A 25,042-nucleotide genomic window follows, 5' to 3' on the forward strand; every position below is an offset into this window, starting at 1 on the left:
TCAACAAAACGTAAAATTCTGGTTTTGGAATGCAGTAATGGAGCCCACCCAAATAAGCTGGATTACTCCATATCTTTGCCCAGGAGCTTCATACTAGCATACTTCCTTATTATAAATATGCAAAACACAGGCAGACCCTTACCAAATAGAGAATTCAGTGATCACAAACTGGAAATAGAAACTGGGAGACAAGGCCCACTGGTAGCCCAAGAGACTTGGTAATCAAAGAGAGGAGAAATCGAAAGAAAGAGTTCCTAGTCCACTGTACAGAATACAAAGAGGCGCAAGAAAGATGTTTCCCAAGCTCTAAGCAGTAAGATTTTAAACTAAAAAGCAAAGAAGAAAAACTCATTATAATTTCAGATAAATGCAGGGGTGAGGAGTGAAGTGGCGCAAGAAGAGTAGCAAAAATTCTCATGATCTGAGGCAATCTGTCACCAGACATGGAGAGTAAATGACATAGGATACAATATAAAAGATATGTCAACATATAAAGGCTAAAATGATTATTAACAGAAAAAAGTATGTTCTAAGTTCATCCATGCTAGGTTGAAAATAACTTATTTACAAGCTAAACTATAAGACAAGTTGAAACATGAAGCTCAAGGAACTACCAGATTTATGTCAATTTTAAATATGGTATTCATTACCATCTATAAACCTGACAATTTACTTATGCTTCTTGATGTGAAAACTATAGAGTTGCCCCTAGTTAGGGGGAAAACGAAAAAAAAAAAAAAAAAAAAAAAAGAGTGCTATTGAAGAAATTGCAGACCAGGTCAAAGAAATGGAAAAATGATGATGGGTATCTTCCGGGTATCTTCGGGCTTGAGCACAAGTCTTCCTGCTGCATGATTTCAAAAAGATTTTCTCTTTATCCTTTCTTTATCCAGCATGTAATGTTATAAGACGGCATCTTCAGGAAAATATCAAGCAACATCTGCCAGTTGGGAAGACATACAACACGGGACTGTCCTCCCAAAGTTTGGTTCATTCTTCACCTTGAATATGGCACGTATTCATGAAACAAAGAAAGCCACACTTGTACTGTTAAAAGTTGTATTTCATATGTTAAATGATGTAGAGGGATTTAAACTGAACAAAAACAAGTCAATTCTTATCATATTTTCATCATAAATAAAACAGCTATACATAAGCCATTTTCAAATAATCTTCTCAGTCACAATCTCTGTTAATTGATCAGGGTTTCTCAGAAGCAAATCTTTTATATTAGTATCTACCTGTTGGTGTGTGCATGGTGGGGGTGAGTGTTTAAAATTTTTCTTCCAAGACATTATCCTAAAATGACACACACAAAGAGCAACAGGGATGCTCATTACAGTATAACTTATATGGTAAAAAACTAGGAGGAACTTCCATTTGAATGTATTTTGTAACATTAAAATGATATTGGAACTATATGCAGAATATTAAGTGAAAGGGATAGGTCCAAAAAAAGCATTAGGCAGCATATGATCTCTTCTTTTTTTTTTTTCCACAACAATGTCCATCTAAACATAGGAAAAAGATAGGATATTTACCAATATGCTGATAGTGTTTATACATGAGAAGTGGGGTTACAATTAGTTTTTATTTTTTCCTTATATATACTTATACAATAAATATTATTATTTTTAATATATGTATATATAAGGGGGTACATGTAATCATTTTAAAATCATCATCATCATCATCATCATCATCATCATCATCATCATCATCACCAGAGGCATGGCCCAGGACTTGCAGTGATTTAAAAAAACCTGTAGATATATCTGTAAACAGTGATTTACAAAATAGCTCTAATAAGTTATGCTTTCCAAAGTACTTTATTTGTTGAAACACACATGAAATGTGGCATTTACCTTAACATGGTGTCATGTACACTAACTTGGATATATATATATATATATATATATATATATATATATATATGTATATGTATATATATATAGAGAGAGAGAGAGAGCAACATCTGAATAAATGTTTGATGAAGTTGAAGGAATCTTTAAAAAATTAACAAGCAGCTTGGGAGCAATTATCCTTCCCAATGTATTCTTCGGAAGTAGTTCTCAATCATTTTCAGATGGTCAAGTGCCTAAAAGTAGTATTGCTGCTCTTCATGAAATTACTGATAGACACATTAAACATTTAAGATTTTAATATAAACAAACTTCCTCAGTATGCATTAAAGGTATATGCAAATTCAAAGATTTTAAAATGGATATCATGCATTTGCCCAGTGTTCTACAAAATTTAAGATCCACTGCCCCAGAATTTAGAAAGTACAGTGATTTAAGAGATAAATGCATATGTGCAACTTCAAAATTAAAGCAAAATGAAATGTGTCCAATGTGCCTTACCAGAGTATTATTAAAAAGTATAAATGATGGAATTAAAAAAAGTTCCTGATCCATTCTAAAATCTGTCTCTGAAAACCCTTTCATATGAAGAGGAAAACCCAAAGTGTACTGTTATTAAAGTAAAAATAAAAATTAACAGAGAGTTCTTCATACCAAGTTTTATAAGAGCCAGAGTCATGGTTTTATTAGGAGCAACAAAGTAACCTCACCCCCTTATTCAGCAGCTGAATTAGTCTTGGTGGTGAGGGTAAAGGACCAGGCTGCAGATGGGCAGTGATTTGAAAACAAACACTAAAACGATTTATGCTATATTTCTGATGTCTGTTTTCCTCACATGCATTAACTTTATACACACTATAACATTTTTGTATGTCAAGATTTTTCTCAATCTATTTATAAGCAAGTACTATCCCTTGCTAATCATTGTTTATAGGTCCAAAGGCCCAACATGCACATCTCTTAAAATTTACCTGTAAAGAAAACAAATGACAAGTTGAATAACATACCTGGTAATATCACAGTACCATCCTGTTCCAGTGTTTCAGGGCTTATTCTTATGGCTGTCATGCTGTGGTTATTCACATCTCTATACAATAAATAACCCTGTAAACAACAAAATATTTTGCCGTGTTATGTGTACAAATATCTTTTCATTAGCTATTTAGCAGAAACAATAGTCATACAGGTCTGTATAGTTTTCTGAGGTATGATAATATGTCAAATTTCGTGTCTACAACAGATTAAATATTAAAAATACAAGTATCTGAGGTGTGCTTTAGTAAGAGGAGGAATCGTATACCACTGAGTACCAATTTAATCTATTACATTCTCAGATACATATATGAGATACACCACACAGGCCAGTACAGACATCTTGCTCAAAATTATTTTATCATTTGCCAAGTAAATAATAGAAATGACTACTGTTACTTTAAGAAATCTTTTAAGGAAATATAGCTGAAATATTTAGGTTAATATTAAGAAATGAATAGAGTAGTGGTTTGAGATGGAATGATATGTCACTGAACATACTTCCACGTCCTTATTCCTTATAACATACTATAGTGGCAAATAACAATTTGATGTTTTGAACCATGTTAAGTTTTAAAAGACAATCGCTGAGAAATTAATTTGACATTTAAAATTTAATTTCAAAATCTCCCCAATAGTTGATCTAGCACAATTATTTTTCATATAACAACAATTTCTTTAATTTTCAAAATCCTTTCAAATATATCTTATAATCTGATGATGACAACAAGCTCTGAGCTGAGCAAGACAGGTATGCGGGGACATATTTATTCGACATCCTTCCACAAGGGAGCTTGTATTTTACCTGTGAGGAAGGGAGAGTATGGAAATAAACACTTCTGGCCCTTTTCCATCCTTCATTCGCTTCTCTTCATGGGAGGTGAAGAGTGTAGTAGTGTGTCTGATTGCTGACACCCATTTGGCCACATTAGTCAGGTGATGAGATCACAGCATTAAGAAAGCAACATGGGCCTACCACTTTTCTCTTTGGGGATACTTTGCATGATCCTCCATACAGGTAACTATCCCCTGGGCAGACCACGCACTGTTCCCTGGAAGGTACTGATCTAGGCTTAAAGTGGAGGGTCTTGTGGCAAGAAATTCTAATTTGGACTCATGTCACGGATACATTCCCAATTCATGTTTACTAATGGTAATGGTGATCTCCATTCTTATCTAGAGATTCACAAAATTTTGCTAAATAACAGGGGATCAAATAAGTTAACTGAGTTGTCCAAAGTCACACAGCTAGTAAAGATCACGGTCAGAACTAAAAGTAAACCTCTCATGAATTCTAAGCCAATGTTCTCTATACTACACTGTATCATTGTTATTAGCCATATTAGTAAAAATATACCATATCTGTTTAAACAGAAGTCACATTATTTATTGATCAAACAAGTACAAGCCACATGCTCTGTAAGAAAGAAAAGTGTGGTTTATTGTGGATATTCTCCTACCTGAGCATACCCTAACCAAGACTTTTTTTCTTTTCTGTTTCTGATGCGAGATGTAGAATTATATATATGGCCCTGCAAAGTAACAAAAAAGCCCATCAACAGTTGCATAATTAATAATCAATGAAAAATAACATAAACGGATGACATTTTATACTTGTGTTTCCATTATGATTACATCAAAATTAAATAGTACTGTAAAAATGAAGCTGAAAACAAAACACAATTAGGGATAACTTCTGCTAGAATTAATAACTGTAAGGAATCACATTACCCTAACTGTTCCACTGTATCCAGAGCCTATTTTGTATAATCCATCCTTGCATAACAGATAAAGAAAAAATCCATCATTCTGAAGTAGACACTGATCATCTTCATCAACGGATATTTCCTTTAATGGCCACTTGTGCATTAAAGCTGCTTTCTTAATGCCATTGCTAAACCAGTCCTGAATTTGAATTTTTCCCACCAACACTGCCTGTACACTTCTCTGTAGTGAATTTAGTATCATTGGCACCTATTTAAAAGACAAGAAACAAATAAAAAAGCATGTTTAAATGTCCCAAACACAGACAAAATAAAGATACTTCAGTAATATGTCATCATTTATGAGAAAATAAATTGCTCAGAATTATCATGGTTTGGCACATCAGTAAAAAGTACTAACTAGAAGTTTATTGTAAGAAGCAAATTTCAAGCAGCCCAAAATAAAAACGTCAAATCCAAAGATTATTAACTGACAGTTTGACTCAAAACACTAAAATATTGCATCTTTCTCCAAAACACTCAATAACCAGTACTGCCTATGATTTCAAGTTTTGTGGACGGAAACATACTAGATTAGTAAAAAGTATGAATACTGGATATAAATAAAATTATACCGTATTAGAATACACATAAGCCAAAATATTTTATATGTTATGCATAATTACTAATATGCTTCATGATATGAAGCACAAATTTAAGCATAAGAGAATGGTGTGGCTTCTACAGATGAAACAAAATTTCCAATGTTTCTCTTCCACTTTGCTTCTCCATTATGACTAATACCCATCAACATCAACAATATTCCATAATATGAAAACTCATTTGTTAATTGTGTATTCATTCAGCACTCATTTATCCAATATTCATCAAAGACCTGCTATAAATACCTGTCACATTAAATGAGTCCTCAACAGTCACCAGCATGGGACCAGCACTCTGCCAGCAGAGTAAATTCTGTTCCTCACCTTTTGTCCCTCTTTTACCACATCCAACAATACAGCCAAGCCGCACTGTCCAATATAGCAGCCATTAGCCACATGTGACTGACTACTGAGCTCCTGAAATGTGGTTAGTGCTTTAAATACAAAATACCCACTGGATTTTGAAGACTTAGCATAAAAACAAGAGTACAGAATCTTAATATTATATTGATTACATGTTGAAATTATTTTTTAGATATACTGAGTTGAGTGAAATACATCATTAATACATACACATTTAACCACACCTATTTCTTTTTACCTTTTTAATGTGGCTAATAAAAAGATTTTAATTACATACATAGACTACATTATATTTCCATTGGACAGCACTTTGTAGAGGGTAGAGCTTTCATAGGAATAAGTGACCCGCTGTTCATAGATAGTCTCCTCTTCTTCCAGTTCTAAGGCCTCTGACTCAGCCAAGATATGTAATTTATACTATATATACTTATATATATAATAGATTTATGTATATAATATATACATAGTTGAATACTACAAATTCTTTCGCTAGAAGTAGCTATATTAAACTTATGGTTATTTTATCTAGAATTGATATCCATATTACTATATAATATGCCAAAGCTTCCACTGTTAATATTTTTGTTTGTTTCAGATACTTTCTGTTGGTGTCTATTATGAACAATGATGCTCTCCTCCCTCCCCAAATCCTCAAAATTGAGCTATATATAATAATTTCTGGTTAAATTAGTATTCAAAGGTCACTTAATATGATTGTGTAATCATGGCTCATGAGCCAAATTGTGTATTACATTTCCTTCCTTGTGTAATTTTTTTTTCATTAAGTCAACAATTGCCCTATTTTTGCATTTGCTAAGTTTTCTCTACACCTTCCCTTAAGGGTTCCCCATACACCTTTCAAGAAAGTCAAACATCATTTCTACTTCTTCTGCTTGGCAACACCCCTCATAAAACCTTGTTCTGGTCTAAACTAAAGAAGAGGCAGGCATGGAAGTTAAAATTGTTCAATAGCATACATGTTCAAAAGCCATCTTCATCGTCCCTCAAACATGACTGCTAGTTGAACTAGGTATGGTGAACATCATTTTCTCTGAGAACTTTGAAGGCACTGTTATTTTCTATGCCAGTGCTGCTTTGAACCAGTCTAATGCCATTCTGTTTGATATTTGTTCATAATCTGTCTTTGCTCTCTGGAAACTTTATAGTCTGTTAATTAACAGTGTTCTGATTTACGAAGTTGTATCCTAGTTTGATTCTTTTTTCATAATGAATGTTGGGCACTCAGTGTGTGTTCTGTCAATCTGAAGATGTATATCTTTGAGGCACATGAATTTTCCTTGTAAGATTTCTTGAGTAATTTATTTCCTCTTCTCTGTTTGAATACCTGTGAGGGATTGTATTTCCTGGTTAGATCCAATTTTATTTTATGTCACCTGTTTTCTCTTTTTTCTATTTTCTGGAGACTGCTTCAACCTGATCTTCTAACCCTTCTGATTTTATTGCTGTTATCTTAACTTATAAAATTTTTTCTTGTTCTATGAGCTTAAAAAACAGAATACTGATGTTTAATGTAAACAATATTCTCTTATCCTTCATCAAAATATTAATTACAGTCTTCTTAGAGTTTCTTCTGTCTCTATATTCTTTTTATTCAAAGTTTCTTTTATTATCATTATCATTATCGATTTAGGGAATCTCTGTTTTTCATGTTAGCCTAGTGATACTTGGTTGTATGCTTTTTTTGTTGTATTTTATTTTTTTGTTATCTTTTTTTAATATTTCAAGCTTTTATTTCAATTTTAGTTAGCTAACATACAGTGTAATATTAGTTTTAGGAGTAGAATTTAGTGAATGATCACTTGCATATAACACCCAGTCCTCATCACAAGTGCCCTCCTTAATACCAATTACCCATTTAGCCCATCTCCCACCCACCTCCCTCCATCAACCCTCAGTTTGTTCTCTACAGTTAAGAGTTTATTTTATGGTTTGCCTCCCTCTCTCTCTTTTTTCTTTCCTATGTTCATCTTTCCCTATGTTCATCTGTTTTGTTTCTGAAAATTCCACAGGTGAGTGAAATCATATGGTATTTGTCTTTCTGACTTTTTTCACTTAGCATAATACACTCTAGCTCCATCCATGTCATTGCAAATAGCAAGATTTCATTCTTTTTCTTTTTTTAAGTTTTTATTTATTTTGTGAGAGACAGAGACAGTATGAGCTGGGGAGGGGCAGAAAGAGAGGGAGAAAGTATGCCAAGCAGGCTTCACACCATCAGCACAGAGCCCAGTGTAGGGCTCAAACTCAAGAAACTATGAGATCATGACTTGAGTCGAAAACTGAAAGTCGGTGCTCAACTGATTGAGCCACCCAGGTGCCCCAATATTTTATTCTTCTTGATGGCTGAGTAATATTCCATTGTACATATATACCATATCTTCTTTATCCATTCATCAATTGATGGACATTTGGGCTCTTTCCATAATTAGGTTATTGTAGATAATACTACTATAAACATTGGGGTGCATGTGCCCCTCTGAATCAGTATTTTTGTATCCTTTGGATAAATACCCAGCAGTGCATTTGCTAGATTGCAGGGTAGTTCTATTTTTAACTTTTTGAGGAACCTCCGTACTGTCTTCCATAGTGGCTGCACCAGTTTGCATCCCTACCAACAGTTCAAGAGGGTTCCCCTTTCTCTACATCCTCACCAAAACCTGTCGTTTCCTCTGTGGTTAATTTTAGCCATTCTGACAGGTGTCAGGTGGTAACTCACTGTAGTTTTGATTTGTATTTCCCTAACAATGAATGATATTGAGCATCTTTTCATGTCTCTGTTAGCCAATTGTATGTCTTCTTTGGAAAAATGTCTATTCATGTTTTTTGCCCATTTCTGAACTGGATTATGTGTTTTTTGGGTGCAAATTCATTCTATGAGCCAGCATTGCCTCAATTCCAAAGCCAAAGACCCCACTAAAAAGGAGAATTACAAGCTAATATCCCTGATGAACATGGATACAAAAATTCTCAACAAGATACTAGCAAATCAAATTCAACAAGCTAAAAGTTTAAGTTTGACAAAGTACAGCATCCATCCCTGATAAAAACAAAGTAGGGATAGAGGGAACATACCTCAACATCATAAAGGCCATATATGAAAGACCCACAGCTAATATCACCCTCAAAGGGGGAAAACTGAAAGCTTTTCCTCTAAGGTCAGGAATAAGACAGGGATGCCCACTCTCACCATTGTTATATAACATTGTACTAGAAGTCATAGCTTTAGCAATCAGACAACAAAAAGAAACAAAAGTCATCCAAATCGGCAAGGAAGAAGTCAAACTTTCACTATTCGCAGATGACATGATACTCTATGTAGAAAATCTGGAAGACTCCCCCCAAAAATTGCTAGACAGATATATGAATTCAGCAAAGTCACAGAATACAAAATCAATGTATAGAAACCTGTTGCATTTCTATATACCAATAATGAAGCAGCAGAAAGAAAAATCAAGGAAATCGATCTCATTTATAATTGCACCAAAAACCATAAGATACCTAGGAATAACCTAACCAAAGAGGTAAAAGATCTGTATTCTGAAAACTACAAAACACTTATGAAAGAAACTGAAGATGACACATATAAATGGAAAAACATTCCATGCTTATGGATTAGAACAGCAAATATTGTTAAAATGTCTACATTACCCAAGGCGATCTACACATTTACTGTAATCCCTATTAAAATACTACCAGCATTCTTCATGGAGCTTGAACAAATAATCCTAAAATTTATATGGAACCACAAAAGTCTCCAAATAGCCAAAGCAATCTTGAAAAAGGAAAGTAAAGCTGGAGGCATCACAATTCTGGACTTCAAGCTATATTACAAAGCTGTAGTCATCAAGACAGTATGGTATAGCACAAAAACAAACACAGAACAGAATAGAAAACCCAGAAATGGACCCACAGCTATATGGTCACGTAATATTCAACAAAGCAGGAAAGAATATCCAATGGAATAAAGACAATCTCTTCAACAAGTGGTGTTGGGAAAACTGGACAGCAACATGCAGAAGAATAAAACTGGACCACTTCCTTACACCATACACAAAAATAAATTAAAAATGGATGAAAGACCTAAATGTGAGACAGAAAGCCATCAAACTCCTAGAGAAAAACACAGACAGCAATCTCTTTGACCTCAACCATAGCAACTTCCTACTAGACACATCTCCATCAAAGGAAACAAAAGCAAACATGAACTATCGGGACTCCATCAAGATAAAAAGCTTCTGCACAGCAAAGGAAACAATCAACAAAACTAAAAGGCAACCTCCAGAATGGGAGAAGATATCTGCAAATGACATATTGGATAAGGGGTTAATATCTAAAATCTATAAAGAACTTACCAAACTCAACATCCAAAAACCAAATAATCTGGTTGTACACTTATTTTTAAGAGTAAACTACTAAAAATCTGGTAGGAAGCTCGGTGTGAATGGACAGGGTATTGGAGGACCCCTCAAATATCTGCATCTGTGGGTCTTTTCTCATTCCTTCTCCAAAGAAGAATCTGCCAGTCTTTTTCCTAGAAGCTGTAAGTCACCTCATGGCCAGTGTTCTGGAAACTCAGTGAGGATAAGGAATTTCATCATTAATACAAACACTTTCACTTAATCTCCATTTTCAGCCTAGTTCCCAATTCCACTTGCAGCTGTGTCTGCTTTCCCCTGGCTTCTCCGACTCGATTTCTTTAGACAGTAAACGTATCTCTTTGGTGTATGACAGAAGGACAGTTGCTTGGCTGGGAAGGGCAAAGCAAGGGCCCTGGGGTTCTCTACCTTTCATAATACAGATTTCCAATCAATTTTTAGCTCTTGCCCTGACCACCACTTTCCAAGTACCTATTACATCCAACTCCAAATCTTATCTGGAGTTTTAAGTGAAAATCAACTTACTTTCTATGGGCATTTGCCTCTTAAGGAACTTAAATTCAAGCTTTCTCCAACTTCCCTCTACCAAAAATGTGTCCCATTCTTAAAAGTAAATAAACTTTAAAAAAGATAATGTTAAGATAATAGGCTTTAACATGGTGTTTGGGCTGGTGATGGGAATGTAGTGACAGGGCAGGTCCAGGGAACCTCAGCTATTGATTCAGGGGATCTAGTAATTGTGCACAGCCTAGTGCTTAAGCATATTGCAATCAGACAGATAAACATGCAAGTCCTGTCTCTGTTAGCTAAAAGCTCTCTATACTAGAACTATACTAAACTTCTTTCAGACTTCAGTATTCTACTCTTAATCTTAACCTCCATGCATTAGCATGTGGATACCAAGAAAATTTCTCCCTTCACATCCCCAGCGGTAACACTTCCTCCCTTTGGACTGGCTACTTTCAACTCATCATTTAGATCTCACCTCATATCCTCTGAAAGGAGTCTACACAAGAAAAAATCACACAGTGTCTAATAAGCTCATGTTTTTATGGTCACTATATTTTTTAAAATTTGGTATATGATATGTAAATGTGTTATTTCATTAAAATTAAGCATTATTTGTGTATTTTAAGCATGTGTTTAAATTAAAATTTTGGCAAACCTCAAAGTACCACTGCAGAACACAGTTCTGAAAAACACTGCATTATAGGAAATTCAAAATATTAAGGATCATAAAAAGGGAAAAGAAGATTTCAGGCAGGGCAGAAAGAGGAAAATCTAGAATAGAATCTAGAATAGAAATCTAGAATAAGGGGATCGCTCATGTTTGACAAGGAGAGTTCAACACTGCTGAATTAAGTTCAAGAAAATGACCCATATACCCTTTTTGCTATCTTGGTCTGCTAATAACAGGATTGAAGCAGTCCTTCCATCTGTTCTGGATGTTGCCCAAGGGGCCAGTGAAGAGCACATAACAGAGACCTAAAACTGTAACTTCTTACTCAATTTTCTAGAACAATCCAAAGGAATTAAATCAAGTTTGCCCATAAGGAGAATTCTATTTCCCACTACTAACAACAATAAAGAGTTTCTTCCACAATCAGACATTAAAAGCTTAAAATGTTATATGCAAAGCTGAAGAAGCTCAGAAACAAATCAATCCATAAGAAACTACATTTGATTCTCGAACAGTGCAGGGATTGGGACACTGAGCATACTTGAAAATTCCATACTTAAAAACTAGGGAAAGATGGGAGGTGGGGGAGGGCAGAGAACAAGGAATGCAAAAGAAGAGGTGGCTGGAGTGTTGATACAAAGCCCAGGTTAAAAGTTAAACAGTTTTTTTTGCCAAATTTCATTTTATTACCTTTATATACTGTGGATTATTCACATATCAACCTTGGATAGATCAAATCACTATAATGAGTGAGCAAAACCAGAGGATTCCTACTGACAGAAATTAAGGTGAAATTCCAACCTGGCATCTCATACCTTCTAAGCAGCTATAAATGAAATACCTGTATAGTTTGGCAAGCATGGCTGCCATTGTTGGTGAGGATAGCAGAGATGGCCTGAAGTGTCCTTCCTGTTTCTCCCCAAGAAGCCACCAGACTAAAGAGGCAAGCACAGGAAAGTGCTGTCAGAGACTGTCCTGTGCTGTCATTCATTCCAGTACTTCGAACAGTGATTTCCAAAAGGAGCTGGAAGAGAGCCTCTGTGAATAAAATAGAACTCAGTTATATTCATTCAACATACAGAACATTAAATGTGTATTTATTTATAACTTGCCTCATTATAAAAAAAATATTTAAGGCAGCTAGAACACTTACTTTGTATTAGTTCCTTTTTAGTTACCCTTTCCCCCCCCAAAGTTAGAATATTTATATACAAAGGACCTCAGAGAACACTTAGTTCAACTCTTCACTTTTGTAAATAAATGGATCTATCCCAGGTTGTTTAAAAGAAATTTATCTTGAGGCATTCACACATTCAAGAAATATCCTCTCAAGTAATAGACTACTCACTGTACTTATTTAACCTTTCACACTGGGAAGAATTGGAGCTTCTTGAAATGTTAAGTGTCCAGAAAATGTGTTTGTGTAAAACAACAGAATACATAAAAAATACATGCTATAATTTTTTTAATATAAAATTGTTTTACTGCTAACATAACAGCAGTTCACATTTATAAACAAGTATGTAATTCATTTTATACCCTAGAAAAACCTCCAAGTCAATAGGACAGATATCCTCCTCCTTCAATGGACAATGAAATTGAGACAGGGAGGTAAAGAGATTTTTCCAAAATGATAAAGCCATTTAGTGGCAGAGATGGTAAAGTAACACCTGAACATTTGATGGCCACCAGAAGTTTCCATGCAAAATTCCCTGAACAACTCTGTCCAAGAACTGAACCAACAGACCTCTAGGCATTTCTTCTGCAGAAGGGAAGGGATTTTGAAAATCCTTAAAGAGTGAACACTCAAGACGGAGAAAGAAACAGAATCAGAAAAAGAAAAATTGAGGAAGATGAAGAAAGGGAAAGGGAAAAGAGAGAGCAAAAGAAAGAGAAAAGAGAATTCGTGTACTGCAACTCACCAAAAACTAAAAGCCATCTGTGGTTTATTCGTTAACTCACAGAGAGCTAGCCTTCCTCTGTCCATTCCTCATCTCCCATGTATCTCATCCCTAGTAAGCCCTGTCACTTTCGCTTCCGAATTCCTCCACTTGCTCTGTCTCATGACCATCTTCCCAAACTATGCTCTTTATTAGCACCTGTTAATCAGACTACTAAAAAGTGTTCAAAAATTAGCTCCCACCTTTACTTTTGTTCTTTTATATCCAAAGAGAATTTTTAAACCAAAAATCTGGTTTTCCATTTAAAATCCATTTGCTCCTTTGTTAATTCGTCCCTACTCCTCTTCCTTCTTTCCATTCTCCCTACTTTTCTTCATGTGCCTGTACATCCTTCAGTCTTCCCTTTCTTTCATTTAGCCTTCCCTTCGTGCTTCCTTCCAACTATCCTTTCCCCTCATCCTTTCATCTACCCTTTCTCCGTCTGTCCATCCTTCCTTCCTTCATTATCCTTCTGCCCCTTCATCTTTTAATTACTCAGCAAATATTCACTGAATTCTTCCTGTGCATGAGAAACGATTCTAGGTTGTGGTAGTACTTTGGCAAACAAGACTAAGAATCTATGCCATCAAAAAAAGTTAGATTCAAGTGGAAGAAAACAGAAGTGCTATAAAATTAAGAACATTTTTTTAAGCATGAGGAGATAGTGAGTGACTTTCCATTTCTCCTACAACAATAGCCAGGTTCCCTTAACATGATGTATGAAGCTCCACATGATCTAGTCTCTGCCTCCCTCCTCACCTATGGCAAAGCCCTCCCTCCTTTCACTCTCCACATCCTAGCCAATCTTTGTTCAGTCATTCTCCTTTCTGTGTCAGAGACTTATAGCATGCTGTCCTTTTTGCCTAGAAACTCAGTTAACTCCTTCCTACTCATCCTTCAAATCTCCAATGTCACATCTTCAAGGAGGCCTGTTATAGACTCCTAGAACTTCCTCTCCTTTCCCCCATACTATTTACCCATACCTGCAATCACACAAGTGTCCAACTGTCTGATGCTAAGTCCCATAATAACAGCAACAATGTCTGTACTGATCACCCCTGAACTATATGCTCATAGTACAGCACACAGGAGATACTATTACATTTAAGTGAATACTTAAGAACATACATTCCAACCTTAAATTGAACAGAAAGATAGATATAACAATGATTTTTTTAAACTAGACAATTTCTAAATCAAAATCCATTTGCTAAGAGAAGAAGCTTGGTGTATCATAACCATCAAGCTATCCCAACAGTGAGAGTGATATATATATATATATATATTTTTTTTTTCATGGATAAAATGAAAAACAAAGCATACTAATGTGATTATGCTATTAGATCAAAGGAAAAAACAGACAGATTTCAATAGAAATTTAGTTTTAAAGAGCCAAATTACATCTTTGAGCTAATTAAGCCATTTCAAATAAGAAATATAAAGTGATGTTAAATCCCTCAATATAAAAATAAGTCAAAACAGGGAAGAGATAGGAAGCAAACACTGAAAGGATAAAAGAGAAACCAAAGAATTATAGCAGCATTTGAAACTGTTAACAAGAAAATAAAAACAGACAAATTAATCAGGTGAAAGTTTTAATAGAAGATGATTAAGCTGAAGCACACATTATAATTTCAAAAACAGTATTAAGAACAAGATCTATTTTGAAAAGCATAAAGGAAAGGGAGTATTTATACATAGACTAGATACTAAACAAGGTATATGACAACTAATAAAAGATAACTGAATGGCAGAGGATCTAGGAAAAAGAAATGACTAGCATGCTGTTCAAAGTAATAAATAGGATGTGCAGGTTTTAGTGGATATTTTAAATATTTCAATTATTTGTTAATTGACAAACTAGAGCTAAGAACAGCAAAATATCCTTAAATATAATCAATTAAATAAATAAAAAGCTTTGGTAAGATGCTGTGATGCCAAGTAATGCATCACAATAGTAATATGATCACTTGTGTTACCATAACAGTAATCAACAAGGTGCCTGCTTCTTACCATATGACAGCTTTTATTTAGTAGTAGTGTTTAATAACATGGGGTGGGGGAGGGTATTGTGTTTTTTAAATCCTCAGCTTGTTTTCATGGCAAGCACTCTCCTCCCTGACTAAACCAAAAAAAAAAAAAAAAAAAAAAAAAAAAATCCAACACAAAAACTAATCACCATGTGACACCACCACCCCCCACAGCCAAACAAACAAACAACCACCAAAACAAAACCTGTATGATCTGTAATTAGGTTCTCACATGTGGGTCTAATAAACACCAAATAGCCAAGTAGAAAAAAAAAATCAAACTCTAGTCCAGACCAGCAGTGCGGTCCTCAGATGAGCAGTACTGGCAACATCACCCAGAAATTTACTCTAAATGCAAATTCTTGGGCCCCATGTCAAATCTACTGAATCAGAAACTCTGCGGGTAGGGCCCATATGAATCTGATATGAACTAATGCTTGAGATTTAGAAAAATCTAGACTTTCAAGGCCCATGGTTAGCATCAGAAAAAATCAATTAGCCAATTTCAAACTTATGCCTCCATCTCTATTTCTATTCCTCAAGAGCTCCTAACTTCTTTATGTGTTCAACCTGCATCTATAACAAGAAAGGCATGTGTTCATAAAATTCAAATACACTTTACAAAAAGCAAACATATTTACTTAATGGAAGTTGCTACTAATTCAAAAGCATTATCTATAACAAAAATTAATTTTTATTTATAATGAATACAAAAGAAATGCCGTTTGGAAAGTAATTGTGCTGTTTGGGGTTGGTAGCATTTGTTCGCTTTCTTCCCACTTTTTTAACTATCCAGAATAATATATAAAGTTAGAGAAAGTCAATGTTAGCTATTTCGGCCAAAGGTTTAACAAGAATGATTTAAGTTAGTAGTGACTTATAAGGCTTGGATTATTTCTGGGTTCCAAGGATTTAGGTTTTGCTTTTTTCCCCATCATCACAATAATCAAGAAATGTCTATGTGTGAACTAAAACTCTTAAACTGGAACTCCAGTAGAACATAGCAAAATACCTTAAAATTTATACCCTTGCTGTTTCAATACATTAAAAAAAAAAAAAAAAAAAAAAAAACTGCATTACAGGCTGCTGTACATGCTTCGTAAGAGAAGCTATTTACATTCAAAGACTTCATTCAATGCCCAGGGCTCTCACCTAGGACCTCTGGGGGCTCTGACTGGAGGCCTTCCGGCTGCTGACCCTGAAGCACGTTAAGCAGGGCCTGTAGACTCCTCAGACACAGGGATGGATGAGAAAATCTCGTCTCCTTGATCAATTCAAAAACTTCACAAAGTCCAACCTCAATGATCTGGTTAAGATGAAAAAAAAAAAAAAATATATATATATATATATATATATATATATATTATAACAGGTAAACTAGTAACACTTTCCAGGCAGTTTCACCAGTACAGCTTATTGCCACAGCAAATGATTAATGCTGCAATATTTACTAGGCTAAAACAAACAAACAAAAACACATAAAAAAGCAAAACACAACCACCCATGGCATTTAATTCCAAGATACAGAAAACCATCTAGTTACATGAAAGGGTTAAAAAATTATGGCACTATTTTATTTTAGAGAGAGAGAGGACATAAACGGGGGAGAGGGACAGAGGGAGAGAGACAGAATCATAAGCAGGTTCCACACTCATCTCGCAACCCTGGGATGATGACCTGGGCCGGAATCAAGAGTCAGAAGCTCAACCGACTGAGCCACCTAGGCGCCCTACAATGGCAGTATTTTAAAAGTATTTATAGCACAAGGAAGCCATAATAAAATATAATAAAAATTTTAACAATGAAGTAGATACTAGGTTACATTCACTCAGAAAAAATAAACTCTATTAATTTAAAAGTTCATTTGGCTGTACTCAAGTACAAATCAGCATTCTTTTGTTAAAAGTCACGTTACTTGTTACTTACGAGCAGGAAAAAAGTCAATATAACTCATACAATGCAGAGATTTAAAAAGGAGCGTTTCGTCTTAGCCATTCCTATAATGGTACAATCACAATATTACTGTTTACTGATGCGTCCCCTCTTCTTATAGGGTTTAATCACCAAAAAACCTACCTATCAAAAAGATCACTGCTATTTTTACCTTCATTATCTTATCATTCCTGATCAGAAGCAAATCTGACTCAGTCCATATCTAGCAAAAGATACATCTGTAACTAAAGATTGACAGAGAAGTGTGATGAGCATAAATGTTTCTTAAACCCTTATTTTGTGCAACTCACTATAGGAGATATGAAGATACACATCACAACAGCCCCTGTCCTCTAAGAATGTATTCTCTAACAGGGTAAATGAGCCTTGTACATGACTCTTATCCAGTTGAGACCTCTGTTATACCATTTATTATAGTATAGCTGACCATTTTTGTTTCCTTTTTCCTGTGGTCTCCTTATAGACAAGGAGCATGCCTGAGCTGGCTTAATATGTCCTGTGGCTAACCCAGTGCCTAGCACATGATAGGCATATAATAAATATTTAATTACTCTCCGTTGTGTGCTAAAAACCACTGCAAATCAGAAATAGATTTTCCAGACAATGGTCAAATCAGTTGCAGGCAAGTCACTTGCAGTTCTGATTATCATTTGCAAGGTTTCTGAAGAATACAGACATGACTGAGAAGTTAAACTAGTAGGACTGTCTTTAGAGAAGTTATCTAAAATACCAGCGGACTTAATTATAGCCAAGATTACAGAGGTGGCCTGTATAGAGTTTCAATTGATTAAATGCACTAACCAGTGAAAAATTTCCAGTTGATATAGTTTCTTTTCCTGAAACACACTAGAAAGTAAAAACATGCTGTTCAAGATTTCTATCTGCTTATGCACTTACAGGAAATGAATCTGAACTCAAAGATCTCCTAAGCACAAAATATAGGGCTCTGTTCTCAGGCCAATGGGAAACTACTCTACCCTTTCAGTCTTCAAAAATGCTTATTCTACTGCTACCAATCATGACTTTTCAAAGTTCAAAGGAGACTCTTCACAGATAACATTTTTAGCTACGGTTTATTTATATAAGATTCCTATGGTAACACAGAAAGTACTGAACCTTACCAAAAAAGAGTGAGGCTACTTACTGAACAAGTTCCTGAGCTGTCTCTCTGGTAAGTTCAGGGCATAATAACAAATATATTAAAATAGGCAACTCAGATACGCTGCTTAGGAACAGAGCACTAGCTGGTTTTGGTAAACCCATAAAATGTTAGCCAAATGATCAGGAAAGAGAAATTACCCACCTATCTAGGTTAACCACTGTAGATTCTCATCTGCACCTTACTTCATAAAAAATTTTTTTAATAAGGGGGAAAATTAATTTGTTTCCAGAATATTGGTATGTTTTCAAAATACAATAAAATAAAAATCAACTTCAAGTTTTCCAATCATATTTAGCTTTGAATTATTGAGCAGAGGAATAAAAGTTGTTGTGAAATAAGTTTGTTTGTTTGTGTTTGTTTTTGAGGTTTGGCTGAGAACACTTTACCATACGTATGAACTCTGAAATTATACTTTACACACTGAATCCTGTCTTATAGTCACTGAGAACATACTGTACTTTCTCCCCACTCAGTATTGGGAAGGAAGAGTATAAGGAAAAAATATAGCACAGAAAATATAGTATGATTTCATTTGTGCAGAAATAATATACTTTTAATGTATATATATATAAATGTTTATAGTGGGTATGTTTTGGTTAATAGGAATTTAAGAGGGATTTCTAATTTTTAATTTCTATTTCCTCTTTGTAAAAAATGTTCTGCATTTTTCAAACTATCTACAATATATACTGCCTTTATAATTAGCAATATAAATAAATGTGACTTTTAAACAGAGTAGTTGATTATAGTAATTAAATACACTAAGCTTCGGTACTTTCAATGAAAAACCATAACTACCCAACACACAGTCTTCCACTTCTCTTCAGAAAATAACCTTTTATATTCACTAAATAAATTTACTGAATTTTCCCTTTACAGCTACTTTCAAATAATTAAATCCTGAAGGCTCTCTATTACACTTAAAGGAACACAAAACCCAAATAACTATCTGATACAGCCAGTCCAATGTCACTGCTGGGAAAAGTGAGATAAAAACATGCTTGGCCAAAGAAAAATAACATAATGAGGCTCTCAAGGTTTTATTTTGCTCTCGTCAAATCATATATTTCCAAAAGTGATTTTATTATTTCACTAGCAAGTATGAGCATAAAAGTTTAGTTACATCACATTTAGATTAATAATTTTTTAATAAATTTTACCTTGTTCTATTAAAAAGTCCTAGAGGAAAGGGATGGGAGGGGCAAAACAGGTGAGGAGGATTAAAAAGTACAAACTTCCAGTTATAAATAAGTAAGTCCTGAAGATGAAAAGTACAGCCTAGGAAATATCACCAATAATATTGTAATAAATGTTGTGTGGTGACAGATGGTGACTACATTTATCCTGGTGAACATTTCAAAATATACAGAATTATTGAATTACTATGTCATACACCTGAAACCAGTGCAACAATGTACGTCAACTATACACTAATGATTTTTTAAAAAAGTCCTAGAATCTATTCTAATACTTCCAGAATCCATTTGAAAAAATTCAAGAGGAAATCAAAAGTAGGTTTATATATTACCACCGAGGGAAGTACACTGCCTTCCAAAATTTTTTATATAAAGCAAATATTTGGTAGATATGACATTTACAAATAATGAAAAATAAAAATCTAGAAGGGAGCAAAAGGAAGAGTGGAAGAAGAGCAGCAGCAGAGGAGGAGGAGGACAAAAAGAAGAGGAAGAATTCTGCTTCTCAAAAGGTCTGGGTGTGAGATGTCTAAGCAGTGTCCTCTAACATACAAATTTATCTAGGACTACTACCATCTTCTTCCCTTCTCTTTACACCCAAAAGTGTTCTCACAACTTTTCAAAACTAACAATTATTTTTTTACATTTATGTATTTTTGAGAGACAGAGAGAGACAGAGCACGAGTGGGGGGGGGGGGGGCCAGAGAGAGAAAGAAACAGAATTTGAAGCAGGCTCCAGGCTCTGAGCTGTCAGCATAGAGCCCAACGTGGGGCTCAAACTCACAAACCGTGAGACCATGACCTGAGCCGAAGTCAGATGCTTAACTGACTGAGCCACCCAGGAGCCACTGAAACTAACAATTTTTAAGTGATGCTCTTGATCCCACCCCCATCCTATCTCTAACAGAATTTTATTTTACCTTCCCCCACACTGTGACAGTCCCCAAGTCTCTATTTTTAGCTGGGACCTTTCTTTGGAACTTCAGCCCTATATAGTATACACAGGACACCTCACAGGTACCTCAAACTCAGTAAAGAGAACTAAACACCATCATCATCCCAACAAAGCACTGCTTCTCCTCCAGTTCCCCCTCTTGCAGTAAATGACATTGCCACCAGAAACTTCAGAAGTATGTTTCGATTCCACTTTCTCTTTCAGCCTTCATAATCAACTAATTACCAATTCTGTCAATTCTGCTTCCTTAACATTTCCTGTAACCCAAACACCACCACTAGCAACCTTCAGTAACGCTTCCGGGACAAATGCAATAGCTGCCTAACTGATCCCTCTGCTCTAACCTTACCACCCTCTATGGTTTGTCTTACTAGCACCCAAGTAATTTTGCTAAAATACAAGTCTGATCAAACTCTTTTGCTTAAAATCTTCAATATTTCCAAATCACAAGACAAAATCTGAAAGTGGGTGCATGACACAGAAGGCCCTTCACAATCTAGCTCCTGCTCTCAGCCTCTTGGCCTATTCAGCTATTCCACTCTAGCTAAAAACAGATCACATGTACTTTTGTAATGATGCTGTTCCCTCCGCCTGTAAGTGCATCTACAGTCAGTGCTGCATCCGTACCCACGGTGTTCCACTACACCCACCATGCCCTAGTAATCCTTAAGTCACTAGACATGTCTGGTATCCCCTACCAGACATAACTTTCTTGAGGGTAGGGACCGTGTCTCATCATTATTTTGTTCCCAGGGCCTAATATACTGCTTGCTATAACTCAAAAAGAATTTAAAAGCAAATAAACTTAAGAAGTAAATAAGTAAGTCTATGTAAGTCTATATCTTTTAACAAAATACATGGCATGATGAGCCTCAAATAAGACTGGGAAGTACGAATCCCAACAATAACTACTAAAAATTATGTAGTTATAGGGACACCCAGGTGGCTCAGTCAGTTAAACATCCAACTCTTGATTTCGGCTCAGGTCATAATCTCACAGTGAGCCCTGTGTTGGACTCCGTGCTCAGTATGGACCTGCTTAGGAAAGATTCTCTCTCTCTGCACCTTCCTTGTACTCTTGCTCTCTCTCTCTCAAAAAAAAAAAAAAAAAAAAAAAAAAAAAAGACAACCAAAAACCAAAAACCAAAAAAACTATGTAGTTATAAAGCATGGAACACTATAGGGAATCTGGAAGTCAGATAGTGAAAGATGGTTTGAGCTGGGTAAAAACTGTGTTTTAGGTAAAAACCTTAATATGAAGCATTTAGGTGGGGGTAAGAAACTCCCCCTTTTTTTAAAATGTTTACTTATTTTTGAGAGAGAGAGTGTGTGTGTGCAAGTGGTGGAGGGGCAGAGAGAGATGGGAGAGACAGAATCTGAAGCAGGCTCCAGGTTCCAAGCTGTCAGCACAGAGCCCGATACGGGGCTCAAACCCATGAACCGTGAGATCATGACCTGAGCAAAAGTCGGATGCTTAACTGACTGAATCACCCAGGTGTCCCAAGTCGTTTTTAAAATATCAATGACTGGAGTGCCTACGTGGCTCAGTCAGTTAGGCGTCCAGCTATTGATTTGGGTTCAGGTCATGATCTCATGGTTTGTGAGTTCAAGCTCTGTGTCTCTGCACTATCAGTGCAGAGCCTGCTTGGGATTCTCTCTCTTTCTCTCTCTCTCTCTCTCTCTCCCTGTCTCTCTCTCTCTCTCTCTCTCAAAATAAATAAACTTTACAAAATATCAATGATTGCTGACCTACAAAAAAACAAAAAGCAAAGAAAACCCTGACAAGTAAGATCTACACAATAATCAAATGCAATTTAACTTTTAAAATTCAAATAGAAGGGACGACTGTGTGGCTCAGTCAGTTAAGTGTCTGACTTCAGCTCAGGTCATGACCTCATGGTTTGGGAGTTCGAGACCCGAGTCAGGCTCTGTGCTGACAATTCAGAGCCTGGAGCCTGCTTCAGATTCTGTGTCTCCCTCTCTCTCTCTGCCCCTCTCCTACTCACTCTCTGTCTCTGTCTCTCTCAAAAATAAATAAACATTAAAAAAAATTCAAATAGAAAATTAAATTGCATCAAAATGATACTTTAACAACAAATAAAAACTGTCTTAATTATGTGAGAGAAGAGCAGTGGGAGAGGAAAAACACTCAGTGAAAAGAAGGAAAGCAACAGCCACACATGTAGGCAAGAAGAACAAGAGAGGAACAATTGCAAAGAAAAGGAAGGAACTGATGTAGAAGAGTAGCATCTGGAGCAGAAGGGTCAAAAGGAAAAGAAAAATGCTAACGTTTCTCACCTGCCCTTAAATTCTCATCTCCTCATTCCTTCTGTGGCGGTCCTTCATGTCATGCAAATGGCTGCCAAAAACATCACCTAGAAGTTTCATTCCCCACCCACGCCCTAACCCACAGCACTTTGAATGCCTCTGCATAAAGGCATCTCAGCACTTCTTCCCCTCTCATTCGTCACATGGTCTCACTGACTTTCCAGAAGTTTATTTCCTTGGACATAAAGTATTTATTAATAAATTGAGGAGTTCCTCGAAAAGCAACTCAAATTCATTTGCACCTACACAATTTCCTGTTTTCACCTAACCTGATACTTACAACTATACCTATTATTTACTCACACACTTGTATTTGACATTTGTTAACTCACTGCATCTTCACTACAACCCTGTGAGGTATATATTATCTCCATTCCATAGATGACAAAATGGTGGCACAGATAAGTCAAATAACTTCCCCAGCATTACACAGTTATTTTTAAGGGTGAGTATTTGAACGCAGGCAGTTTGACTCCACTGCCCAGGTTCTTAATCACTATACCCTGTTTCCTGATGTGTCAGTACTTGATGGAAAACTCTTTACCTAGAGGAGCTTACACAGAAAAGATAAGCTTATCTGTTTTAAGAAGAAGAAAGGAGCCAAAAGAGAAGTTACACTTAAGGACACTGGAGAGAAAGGGGCTAAAGGAAGAAGAGTCCCAAGAAGAACACTTAAAGATGGTTGACTAAAAGGCTGAGGAAGTTCACAAAACTTCTCTTACTCTATGAAACAGGAAGCAAGCCATCTGCTGAGAATAAGGTGAGAAGAATGTGACAGTACTGATTAAGGGCTGTGGTGCACTTAGGAATAGCCACCATGAAATATGGCAAAATATTTGCATGATATTTGCATGATAGCTCCTGTGTGTATGTATAAAAGTTTTTAAGGCATAGCTTTAAGGTATCAGTTTAGTAAAAATATTGGCATGATAGCTCCTGTGTGTATGTATAAAAAAGTTTTTAAGGCACAGCTTTAAGGTATCAGTTTAGTAAAAAGGCAACATACAGAACCATTTATGATAAAGGAAATCATTTAAAAATGTTTACATTTAGAAAAAGGCAATATACATATAAATCATTTATGATAGATACCCCTTTAAAAATATGTCTATATTGTCACTATTCTTTTGTTAGAAATACTAACTATACCCACAATGTAGAAAAAATACCATATATACAATAACATTACAGTCTTGAAATACACTAACACTTAAATAGAAGAGAGTACCTTAAGAATAGTTTGTTCTACTATAGTACATGCTTCTTTAACACCAATTAGCTTACATGTCTCTGGTAAATAAGGGAGTGATATCAGAACAATGTAGAAGTTTTGTTGCTTCATATGTAATTTTTTCCTAGGCAAGGAGAGCCAAAATAGCAAGAGTACAATCATAACCTAAGGAAGAAAAGGCAAAAAGCTCTCAACTCAGCAGCTGCACAGCCAGGAGCCCTCCTAGTTCTATTTGAAGAAAAATAAAAATGCATACCTGTACCCAAGGCTCCCTCCCCAGAAGGAAGCACCCCCAGCTTACTATGGCTCTTGGCTGGTGGTAGTTTGCAGTTCTGCTTACGCCCACCTTAATGGCAGCCCACTGGCTCAGAGCTCCACTTCTAGCTGCAATGGCTCAGTGCTTACAAGCCTCCATTTCCACTCTACTGCTTTTGTACATTTTTAAAAGCCCCTGATCTTTCTTCCTGGGCTGTCAAGTATTCTCCACTGGGTTACCAATTATTGATTTTGTTAGCACTCCAGTTATAAAGATGCATAGAGTTTTCCTGGTCTGCCCCAAACCTATTTTTACCCATCAGCCCTATTAATTTTGAGTGCACAATTTTATTAAAAAACAAGGTATTTTAGCAATGCAAATATATGCACTATAGCCCAAACACCTGTGGTTATCCATCCAAGTGGAATTTAGTGACTTACCTTCGGAAGCTTGATAGGGGGCTCTTTGGATTCTTCCTCTTCATCACTATCTGATTCTCCACTCTGCACAGAGTTCTTAGATGCAGCTGCCAATGATGTTTCCTTTTTCTGCCATTCCAGAACGCAATGGCGTACATTGCAATAAATATTGAAAGCAGAAGGATTGCTATGTAATTTGATATCTGGTATGATTACCGTATTCTCCAAGTTTTCAGACTGAAATAGAAGATATAATATTTCAATTCTATATTCCTTCGCATCATCACCAATTCTCATTTTATATAAAAGATTAAAGATTAGAAATGCTGGATAACTTGTATAAGTCAAATAAGTGACATAGCAAGACAATCCA

General features: G+C 35.7%; 1 protein-coding gene across 20 annotated transcripts in view; it reads right to left on the reverse strand.

Annotated features, from left to right (window-relative positions):
- The window catches only part of MYCBP2 (MYC binding protein 2), a 283,279-nt gene that overhangs the window by 218,190 nt on the left and 40,047 nt on the right, over positions 1-25,042 (reverse strand). For all 20 annotated transcript variants that reach the window (XM_045479572.1, XM_045479625.1, XM_045479647.1 and 17 more), the window contains exons 3-8: positions 24,691-24,906; positions 16,322-16,475; positions 12,041-12,237; positions 4,626-4,868; positions 4,355-4,426; positions 2,870-2,966 (exon numbers count right to left, since the gene is read on the reverse strand). In XM_045479572.1, the coding sequence (XP_045335528.1) occupies positions 2,870-2,966; positions 4,355-4,426; positions 4,626-4,868; positions 12,041-12,237; positions 16,322-16,475; positions 24,691-24,906 (979 nt within the window). The remainder of the gene's footprint in view (positions 1-2,869; positions 2,967-4,354; positions 4,427-4,625; positions 4,869-12,040; positions 12,238-16,321; positions 16,476-24,690; positions 24,907-25,042) is intronic.

This window comes from Leopardus geoffroyi, chromosome A1, assembly GCF_018350155.1.
Source record: "Leopardus geoffroyi isolate Oge1 chromosome A1, O.geoffroyi_Oge1_pat1.0, whole genome shotgun sequence".
In the NCBI taxonomy this organism is placed as follows: domain Eukaryota; kingdom Metazoa; phylum Chordata; class Mammalia; order Carnivora; family Felidae; genus Leopardus; species Leopardus geoffroyi.